The 11124-nt window shown below is 47.5% G+C and overlaps 1 protein-coding gene across 1 annotated transcript; it reads left to right on the top strand.

Moving 5' to 3' along the window:
• The first annotated feature begins 225 nt into the window (after positions 1-225).
• On the top strand, positions 226-10108 carry NEXMIF (neurite extension and migration factor). The gene is made up of 4 exons (XM_065643566.1): positions 226-301; positions 4915-9208; positions 9905-10011; positions 10044-10108. The coding sequence occupies exons 1-4, from the start codon at positions 226-228 to the stop codon at positions 10106-10108; spliced, it is 4542 nt and encodes a 1513-aa protein (XP_065499638.1).
• The last annotated feature ends 1016 nt before the right edge of the window (positions 10109-11124 follow it).

Raw genomic sequence — 11124 nt, 5'->3', positions numbered from 1 at the left:
GTGGAAAAGTGAAAATATGATAGCCTAAATAAATCGTATTTGTTCTCTTAAGCAGGGTAAGGGCAGCATGTGAGGCTGTGCAGGGTTTTTTTATTATTGTGATTTTTTTATTCACAGTTTCTTGAGCTGATTCTGGGAATGGTACTGACTGTGGTTGTGTTTCTGGAAATGTGCAGGTTGGCCAGATGCAGTGGGGCATGGAGTGAACAGAAAGAGGTTAAATTGATGGATGACCAACAAGATCAGGATTGTGCCTCAGAAGACCAAGAAACTATCCTGATTAATGGGGTGAAGGAAAATGGTAAGGAACTTAATTACAGTACATGAGGGAGCAGTGACAACTTGCAAGCCAACTTATTTTCCTAATTCCTTTCGTGTATTGAATTTTAGCAGTTTGCAGGTATCTGCAATGTGGAGCAGTAGGCTAAATGTATATTTTCTGCACAGGTGACACTCCAGCTATGAATCTACACCTTTTTAGGTCTTAACAAGTACTGCTTTTCCCCATGCATGGTTGGAGATGTTTATGTGCACAGGCAGTTTGAATTACAGATTTTAGTTTGCTTTCTTAGGGAAAAAAGTCATAGAAGACTGTGTAGCCCCTCCATCTTTCCCTCTCTTTTCAATTGCTCATCCAATCTCAGCAAAATTCGACTGAAGGATACTTAGTCCCTACAAACTGGGGAAAAAATTAGGGATTAGGTGGAAGAAAGAAACCCAGATTAGCACACATGGGAAGGTCGGATGTTTTAGCTCGTTATTGCCTTTTCTGCCAGCACGGGGATCCCCTGACCTGTGGCGCCGCTCGTGTGCACACACTGCTGGCCACAGTCCTGCTCCTGGGAGCCACCAGCTCATCCAGCGACATTAGCAGGGAAGGATCAGCCAAAATACCTAACTTGGGCTCTATCTGTTTAATCGGTTCCCTACTTGTTTTCAAAAGCAATAACTAATTAGGAGTGACAGCGCTCTTCTGCCTGAAAACCTGATTGAAATAAATATTCCTCTCAGCATTTTCTCAAGTCGGTTGGACTTCAGTTGTGAGCCACAGTAAATGCAGCGGCAGTCCGGCCTTGAGCCAGGGCTTGACGTTTTCATTCTTCACCACGGTTTTATGTTTAACTTCATGGCTTTTTACATTTTGTATGGGCCTATAAATCTTGATATATGTATATATTGATATGAATTTGACCCTGCTAGATGTCAAGGACTTGGTCCTCTGAAGTCTTGTGCGTTCAAATCCTTCCATCTCCTCAAAACAAGGTTTACTCCAGCAAAAGTCCGTAGAGGCAAATGTTGTTCTTCTTCATGACCAAAAACCTGGAGCAACTCCAGGCCCATGAGGACCCCGCAATATGTGGTGGTGGTAGGTGAAGCTTACGCTTGCGCTCGCCCCTACGGTGTAATTTTGGAGGTATCTGTCTTTGTCAGCCCATCTCCTTCGTGACTACACGTGGTAAAGCCACAGCTGATGCCAGCTGCTGGAGCTGCAAAGATGTTATCTAGCCATGGTCCCCTCGTCTAACGTAATAGGTGGTAAGATCAGCGCTTACCAGCTCAGGAGAGATGGGCAATTTCTAGAACCTGATACTACTTCTGCGAAATTAAACAGGGCTTAAAAAGTGCTTTAATTAAACGTTGTTGTGTAGGAGTTGCTGCCGAATCCAAAGCGGTGAGCCGGCAAGTAGCTCTGATGCCACCACCTCCCCGTTGATGGCACTGGAGGTCGGGCTGATGCTTTTTGCATCTTTTCACCCCGACTCTACATGGGTGCTGGTCTTTGGGCTCCTGTGGTGCCCAGTTGGGGACTGATCTCCCTTCAGAGCTGATGAACAGCAGGATGGGTCAGTATTTTTCCCCATGTGCTTCTGGATGCCTCTTGAGTTAAACCGGGAAAGAGGGTTTTGCTTCTCCAGCATTTTCTTTTTCAGCTGGAGTCTTTTGTAGTATTGTTTACTTTAGAACATCAATTGAAGGTGCGCCTGATTTTAGGATGATAAACACCCTTAGAAAATCAAGTTTGGGCATTTGTATTTCACAGGATTAAAGTGCACTTATACAAGTATAAACCTCAAAAAACTCCTAGAGACAGTTTATTTTATATAATAGCATCTCTTTGTATTGAATGCAGCATTTGAGATTGAATTTCAGCTTTCTACTTCCCCCTTTTTTTGAGTTTTACAGTATTCACAGACATGCTTCTTTTATCCTCAAATTTTCCATGCTTCCTGTCAGCTCCAAGCTGATTTTTATTTCATTTTCCTTCTGAAATGGAACTGCACTGGTTAATTTGTTTTGGTGCTTAAGGAAAAAGAGACCACCTCTGCATTTCTGATCTAAAAACTGGTGGGAGGGACTCAAAAATCAACTTATTTATTTATCTATTTATTTTTAACCCGTTTTGAGATTTCAAGCAAGTCAGTCTGGTCTTTTCCAAGCCACACATGTTGAAGAGGTTTACAGGCATTGCATTGCACTGCTGGTTTGATTTATATAGTGTTCAAAACGTTGTTTAAAGTCCTTAGAGCACTGCATGGCTTCACCAAGGGTTCTGCCACCGAAGGCCCCCAGTAGCACAAAAGCACTGGGAGCTTTTGGGATGAGATTCGGGGGATTTCAACCTCTTCTTTGTTTTACACTTGGCACGGGCAGGCAACCCCGTCCCACCCCATCCCATGCCATCCCACCTCAACCCATGCCAACTCATCCTATCCCATCCCAACCAATCCTATCCCACCCCACGCCATCCCAAACCATCCTATCCCACCCCACGCCATCCCAAACCATCCTATCCCACCCCAACCTATCCCAACCCACCCCATCCCAATTCCTCCTATCCCATCCCAACCCGTCCTATCCCACCCCAACCCGTCCTATCCCACCCCAAACCATCCCAACCCATCCTATCCCATCCCAACCCACCCTATCCCAACCCATCCTATCCCATCCCAACCCATCCTATCCCATCCCAACCCATCCTATCCCATCCCAATCCATCCTATCCTACTCCAACCCACCCTATCCTACTCCAACCCACCCTATCCCACTCCAACCCACCCTATCCCATCCCAACCCATCCTATCCTGTCCCACCCCACCCCATCCCAACCCATCCTCTCCCATCCCAACCCATCCTCTCCCATCCCAGCCCATCCTCTCCCATCCCAGCCCATCCTATCCCACCCCAATCCATCCTATCCCACCCCACCGCACTCCTTTTCCTACCTGCTCAGCAGTGGCAGTGCGATGGCACGGCGGGTGTTTCATGGTGCCGCTGGTTTTGAATAAAAACACTTGTCACGGAGGGTCGCAACAACCATGCAGGTGCCAAATCCCTTCAGATGCCCCATTTCTTGCAACAGCTTGGGGCTCCAGCTGCGTTTTAAAGGACTTGTCCCTCCTCGAAAAGCCTGCGCAGCTTCTGCTCTCATCTCCCCAGCCTTCAGTGGGGCCACCAGAAAGGTAAGATGTGAGGCACCACAAAAGCACTGGGCTCAGCTCTAGCATCTCTGGCTGGTGTGAATGCACACATTGCTATATTTTTATTTTAATACAGAGATATCAGAGAGTATTCGTGGATGAAAAGACATCGTATTTAAATTTCAAGGGTCATATCGTCCGTTGAGCCAGAAGTCAGATGAAAGTATATTCGTAATGTTATTCTGCCATAAAAGTCTGATGAGGTAAAAATAAAAAATCCTTAGGTTGAAAAAAGAAAAAAATCTTTACATTGTTAAAAAGGCATTTTTAGGTATTAGAGAAAAAGAGCAAACCTCACAATAATTCTAAGAATAATTGCTTTAAACTCTATGCTACCTTCTACTTTCCCTTGACATGGACAGTGACCAAAAAAACTACTGGGTTTTTAAAAATAGCCGTAACTTTCTGACTCTTGAGCAGTAATGCAGTTCAGGTATGTTTAAGCTGCAGACACCACAGGGTGGGGGATGCTTTGTTTCTTTAAGAATCATATTTTTCCGTTAATTTTTTCTGTGTTAATGGGAACATTTTTATTAGGCTTGTTTTGTTTTTTAATAACCTTGTCAGATTTGAAAGGCAGTATCCAGGTAACGCTATGAATATGAGGAGGAGAGAACGGATGGTTTTATTTTTTTAAACGCACTCTCGTACCTCTTTCAGCTGGCTGCATGGGGGAGAGTGTTTCCATCTCCCTTCCTTGCACATCCCCATGTTAATTAGATCCAGATTCCCCCTGTGCTGGGCACTGGGGAGGCCAAACCTCGAATCCTGGGGTCAGTTTTGGGCCCCTTGTGACAAGAAAGCCCTTGAGGTGCTGGAGCGAGTTGAGAGAAGGGAACGGAGCTGGTGAGGGGCTGGAGCACAAGTGTGATGGGAGCGGCTGAGGGAGCTGGGGGTTCAGCTGGAGAACAGGAGCTGAGGGGAGACCTTCTGATCTCTGACCTGCCTGAAAGGAGCTTGGAGCCAGGGGGGGTCGGGCTCTGCTCCCCAGGAACAAGCGCCAGGACCAGAGGAAACGGCCTCAAGTTGCGCCAGGGGAGGTTGAGGTTGGATCTTGGGGAACAATTTCTTCTCGGAAAGGGCTGTCGGGCATTGGAACAGGCTGCCCAGAGACGTGATGGAGTCGCCATCCCTGGAGGGGTGGAACAGACGCAGAGATGATGTTCTTAGGGACATGGGTTAGTGCCGGTGTGAGGTTAGTGGTTGGACTCAATGATCTTGAGGGTCTTTTCCAACTAAAACGCTTCTATGATTCTGCGATCCCGCTCTCACAGGAAGGGCGTCTGCCACTTCCCAAAGGAGCGGTTGGGAAAAGTCCCCACCAAACCCTGGGAAGAAGAGGAGCGGGGTAGCGAGCCTGAGCAGAACCGCAAGGGTTGTAAACCCTCTCTGTTTTTCTTTCTCTTCTCCCTCCCTTTTCCTTAATCCCCACCAGAGTCACACTCCCTGGACGGCGATGAGAGGCCTTGCACCGCCGCCGAGGCCGCGGTCACGTTCTCAGCCTTGACGACAGCTCCGAAGGAAAACCACGGGTGCCACCGGGCGCTGCCTCCCCTGACTTCAAAGAAGCCCTGCTTGCTGAGCCCCCCGTCGCCGCTGAGGCTCACGGATGTACCCGAGCACGCCTCGGATGACTCCTCCGCCCACGCCATCTCCCTCACGTCCTGCGTGACAAAGGGCATGAGCTCCTGGTCGCTGCCGGGTGACTGCGAGAAGGCTCCCTTCACCATGATGGAGCCCGGGGGCATGTCGGCGCTGACGGGCGACTGCTTGATGCAGCCGAGCCGGACCTGTCTGGGCTGCTTTATTGAATCAAAGGACGGCATTGATGCAGAGCCGGGAATAAGCTTGAAAGTGGGGGATATAAATAGGGATTATGACACCTGTTCAGTCTCTGATATAGGGATTCACTGCATGAGCACAGGAGAAACCATGAGATATGGGGATCAACTGCTTTCAGACCAGCTTTTAAGCTTCCCTATGCATAAATCGAGGGCAGCGGACAAAAGAGATGCAGAAAAATCTGACAGTGATTCAGAGGACCCCACTCAGAAAAATTATTATGAGGGATTACTATTAGACAAATGCAATGGTGAGGAACCTTTACTAACAAATCCCAACCAGGAATGGGGCTATTTTGAATCTTTCATTAGTGAAAGTAAAATTGAGCTGCTTGACCTCTGCTCCAAAAATGAGCTTTCTGTAAATCTGTTTTCTGAGGAAGACGTGGATAATTACATGTTCGATGATGACGATTCCACCTTGGGAAGTGATGTCTGCTCCCTGAAGATTAGATACGAATCTTTCCAGGACAACGTGCGGGAGAAGACCACCACACTACAAGAGGACGCCCAGTTCAACTTCTTCCCCAGCGTGTTCGGCAACTGCACCAAAAGAGACAGCAGGAGCACCCTGAAAAGGGGGCCCAGCGGTGCTGCTGACCCTTCTCAATTCAAATCTGAGGAAGGCATCATCTGGGGGGAGGAGGAGGAGGATGGCGAGGAAGAGGACGGCGAGGAGGAGGAGAAAGCTGCCTTAAATAAATCTTGCAACAGCACGGAGATGGTGCAGTACGTGGGCTCCAAGAGGAGCCACTTCTTGGACTCGGTAAATTCCACGGAGGACTCCGGGGAGTTCAGCGACGACAGCACTTGCACAGAGTCCTCCTACGACGTGCTGCGGGATATCAAGGACTGCAGCCGGTACCTGTCCCGGGACCACTCTGGCTCCTTCATTCAGCAGAACTACGGGTTGCGGGCAAAGAGGAAAGTGCGATACAGCGACGACTACCTATATGATGTGGACTCCATCGAGAACGAGAAGATCCTGGACAAGAAGGAGTGGCTCCCGGACGGGCCCAAGGAAGAGGATGACGACGAGTGGTGCCCGAAGAAACGGCGAAAAGTCTCTCGCAAGGAGCCCCCCGTTATCATCAAGTACATCATCATTAACAGGTTTAAAGGGGAGAAGCATATGCTGGTGAAGCTGAGCAAAGTGGATGCCAACGAGACAACTGTTACCCTAAACGAGGAGCTGCTCAGCAAATACGAGAAGCTGGCCCCACTGAAGGGCTTCTGGCAAGAGAGGCAGCAGAGCCGGCTGGATTTGCTCAGATCGTCTCTCTACCACAAGCAGAATTTTTATCTTAACGGCTCAGATGCTTCATTCCTCCCTCACCCACGGAAGCGAAAATGCAAGCTAGCAAACAGGCACCGGATTCAAAGAATTAAAGCCATCGAGCAATCAGTGAACAAGCTGGGCTCTTGCTCGTCTGATCACAAGCAGCCTTGCAGCAGTAAAGAGGACGCGGGCCTGAAAGGGCTGCCGGCGCTAGCCATCGCCACTCCCAGCTGTGCCAACGGATTACACGTAAATGACATCACAGGCATCGCCACCGTGAAATGCAAATCGCAGGAACGGGAGCACAAGGGGACGGAGAGGAAAGTGCTCCGCAGAATCAAATTCAAAAGTGAAGCCAGGTTGAAGTGCAAGAAGATCAAAGCTGCTACCAGTACGGCGGAGGGCTCCCCGGTGCTGGAAAACCAGGACTCTGCAGCGCGTCTGAAGGACGAAAACGTTCCTTGTGCTTCAGACAGCTCCCATCTCCCGGAGTGCCACGAGGATAAGGTTGCTAAAAATTCTCCTTTCCTACCATCCACCTCCTCTTCAGACAAGCCTCTGCCATCTGCTAATATCACCACCAGTGTACCCCTGATCCCTGGAGGGTATCTGCAGACGTTGTTAGATGCTTCTGATTTGTCGAGCAACACCGGTATCTCATACTTCGCCCAGCATCCCTCCGAGCAGCAGCAGCACCCGCTCCCCAGCCTTGTCCCGGCGGAAAAGCCCTTCCCGGCTCTGCAGCCGGCGCAGAGCTGCGTCCTCTCCCCGCCCTCTGAGTCGGAGCTGCAGCAGTCGCCTGGCCACCTGGAGATGGAGCAGAGCAGCTTCGGTAGCATGTGGCCGGCCAGCAAGGCTGCCGGTGGCAGCCGCCAGGACTTCCCCGGTGACATGCGGGAGGCGGCTGGGCTGCCGAGCGAGTTTGGCGGTGCCACGGGTGCAGACAGTCTCCCCGCCTCTGGATACACTCAAGTCAATCTGAATAGCAGCAAATTGCTATACCAAAAAAATTACATGCCAGATAGCCAACAAGTGCAGTCTGATGATTCTTATCAGTCATGTCATTTTAATAATGGAGAGGGGCGCTTTCATTTCCAGCGAGGTACACTAAGTACAGATGATGGCAGGCTCATTAGTTTTGATTCAGTGGGTTCATTGTCAGTTAGTTCTAGCAATTACAGTTCTTTAAGTTTAAAGTCTTGTGAAAAGGACGGCGAGGATGATATTAATGATGACTTCTTGGCCCACTGCAGTCCCAAGCTAGTGATCCAGCAGAGCATAGATGAAATCACCCCTTTGAAGGAGTCCACGGACCTTTTAGACATTTCCAACTTCACGCCTGATAAGTTCCGCCAGTCATCGCTTTCGGAGATGTCCCCTCCGGACACTCCCAACCTGTCCCCGCAGATAGCTGGCTCTGACACCAAGCCCCTGGGCACCCTGAAGGGCTTTCAGGAGAACCCTCAGGCCACCCTCAACAGCTCCGAGAAGGTCAAGTGGAACTGCGGGGTCCTGCAGACCGAGGATCAGGCAGATAATGGGTTTGCTTTAAATAATCACCAGTTCCAGTTCCATATGTTCAACGATGAAGATTCTGTCAGCCTTCTCGAAAAGAGTCCATGCTTGTCAACATTTAATGAGCCATCTGGTCAAATTAGCACCAATAGCAAAGTGTCAAAATCAAAGAGGAAAAGTTCATCCAGCAAGAATGTGGGTACGAACCAAAGCTCTTCCCAGAAACCCACACGGAAAAAATCGCCCAAAACCAACAAAGGAACCGATAAGCCGCAAGGGAAAAACTCCAGGCAGGCGCCCAAATCTGCCAGGAAAGGGAAAAACGTGGTGGGAGTCAACGGCGAGAAGGCTCCGGTGGCTGGCGGCAGGGTGGTCAACCAGTTGAGCAACGCGGTCGCCGCCACCAAGGGCCTCGTGGAGAGCACCCAGCACTGCAGCGCGGCCGGGGTGAAGCTGGGCAAGCACAACGGGCTCTCCGGAGAGTGGGCGCTGGGCAAAGAGGGGGGCACAGGCTGGTCGGAAGCCAGCCTGGGCAATGCCACCAGCCTCCTGGACGACGATCAGAGGGAGTTCGAGGAACCTTCCAACATCCTGTCCAACATCGCGTCGGGAATGGCGGACGTCCAGAGGTTTATGATGGCCTCCATCGAGCCCTTGTGGGGCCCCGTTGGCCACAACAGCGTCCCTGACATATTCCGGTCACCAGAATCCAACAGCCTGAAACTGAAAACTCTTAAAATTTTGGCAGGGACGTCCCAAGAGGCGAAGAAGAAGGTGAACGGCGGCTCGCCGGGGACGGCGAAGAACCACAAGTCGAACAACAAGGGCTCGAGCAAAAACAGCAAAGCCGCAACCTGCGACCCTGGTCGCCCCAACTGCTCGACCGGGTACGCCACGGACATTCACGCTCCCTTTTTTGATAAAAACTATAGTAACCTGAGCACTTTAGGCAATAACGGACCTACCCATAAAAAACTCTACCGTCACAAATCCAGTTCAAAATCGCTGAGGGATGAGAACTGTAAAATAAAGCGAACGGACCGCGAACAGCCCCACAAGGACCCCCCCGTGACAGCTGCTTTTGAGAAACTGAGGTAATGCTGCACCAAACTGGCTGGAATGCCCCTTAACCTCCCTCCCACCTGCTAAGCCCGCTGTTCCTCAGTTTTTCCTTCCTGAAAGCAAAAGTTGCATGAGTAAAAGACATTCCCCTTTTACAGTTTTGGTTGGTTTGGGGGTTGGTTTTTTTTTGGTTTGGGTTTTTCTTTTTTTCTTTTTTTTTTTAAATGCATGAAAATACTTATAACTTGCAAGCTACCTAAAAGAATGACCGATTTTCTGGCTTGGCTGGGGTTAAAAAACTAACAAGGCTACTCTTTTCTGCTGTTTGGCTTCTTCAGTTTTTAATTATTTATTGGGGGAAAAAAAAAAAAAAAACATGATTACACACTCTTTTTAATGATTTTGACAAGGAAAGACTTTTTTTTTTGGAACGTTTTGTAAAAAATAAACCACAAAAGAAAAAAAAAAAAAAAAGAGAGATTATGCATCCAAAAGCCAAGATCTCGAAACTTAAAGGCTCCTTACTTTGCAAATGAGAACTCGTTCCTAATTGAGCTTCACGTGGCAATTTTGAGTGCTTTCTGGCCCCCTCTGCTGTTTTATCTCCTAACCTGCATCATCTAAAGCTGCATCTTCTGTACCCGCCTGCCTTTAGCGCGTCGCTCCGTCGTGGTGACTCCAGACGAGCTAACTAAGATGGCATCAAATGTTTGATTTTTTTCCTGCAGGGAATCAGACTTCATTCTTCTTAAAGCAGAAACAACATTTTTGGGTTTTCCTGTATTTGAAGAAGAGACTCCCTTTTCTAGAAAGACGGTTGATGTTTGTTTCTTTTTTTTTTTTTTTCCTTTTTCTTTTTTGATTGGGGTTTTTTTTTCCCATCGGTTCCTTTTCGAAATCTGCCTTGTGGTATGTTGAAATGTAAGTGCTGAAATGAAGAGTTTGAAATTGTGGGAATTTTATTATTTGAAAGCAAACCTAATCTGGTATTCTCTGTGAAAGACTGTTTTAAAAGTCATACTGTTGTACAGTAGTTTATGCACTATTACCCACAACAACAAAAAATTGTGCCAAACTATGAACAAGTGACTGTATTGTATATATTTTTACTTCTCTATCAACATTGGGTTGTGAGTGTTTCCTTCAGCTATGCCTTTTGGTTTTACTAGAAACATTCCAGTTGTTAAGTACTAACCGCCCCCCTTGAAAGCACCTGTAACTCACGATGAAAATGATATTGTTCACTTATACAACTTACCAAAAGTTTTATGGACATGACTAAAAGTGTGCCAAATTTACTTACCTCATTTCATGGATTCACCCTGTGGTTTAAAGCTCATAAAGGGAAAAAGAAAAAAAAAAAAAAAAAGAAAAAAAAGGAAAAAAATTTAAAAGGATTTTAAAAAAAGGAACTTTGAAACTGATGCTGGGAAATGCTAATGTCCTCTCTTTGAAACCACGAGCAGAAAAACTTAATGGTGAAATGTTGAGTTTCATTATAGGAGAGAGCTGAAATGGTGGAGGAGTTCAGAAAACCACTGACGGTAAGTTTGCCAGGAACTCAAGTGTCTGCATCTAGAGACTACAGAACAGCTGCTTTTCAAGTGTCTGTTTTCTTAAAGCAAAACCTGTAGCTGAAGATCATTTGAAATGCAAAGTTACATTGCTAATTCTTTGTATCTCAGTTTTATATATTTTATAAGAACCTGGGATAAAGTCTAAAATAGTTATAAAAACAGGACTAATACATTTCATACATTTATTGCTATTTACTTTTCCTTTGAGTAGTTTCTTAAACATTTTCAATGCTGAGCCTGTCAAATTGCTCTCCTGTCATAGCTTTGGTGTTTCCTAAATGTCTAACCTTGCGATGCCAATATAGTTTGAACTTTCAAAAGCGAAGTCCTTAGTTTTAAATACAACTCTGAACCTTTTCTTTGATTCAGTT

This window comes from Caloenas nicobarica, chromosome 12, assembly GCF_036013445.1.
Source record: "Caloenas nicobarica isolate bCalNic1 chromosome 12, bCalNic1.hap1, whole genome shotgun sequence".
NCBI lineage: Eukaryota > Metazoa > Chordata > Aves > Columbiformes > Columbidae > Caloenas > Caloenas nicobarica.
The sequence above is the reverse complement of the archived record's forward strand: the minus strand, read 5'-3'. Positions and strand labels throughout refer to the sequence as shown.

Excerpts from the sequence above, each read along its gene's own strand:
- NEXMIF (XM_065643566.1), top strand. The coding sequence starts at position 226 with ATGGATGACCAACAAGATCAGGATTGTGCCTCAGAAGACCAAGAAACT. Across the intron at positions 9,209-9,904 it reads GCTGCTTTTGAGAAACTGAG|GGAATCAGACTTCATTCTTC; the intron begins GTAATGCTGCAC and ends TTTTTCCTGCAG. Across the intron at positions 10,012-10,043 it reads GGTTGATGTTTGTTTCTTTT|GTTTTTTTTTCCCATCGGTT; the intron begins TTTTTTTTTTTC and ends TTTTTGATTGGG.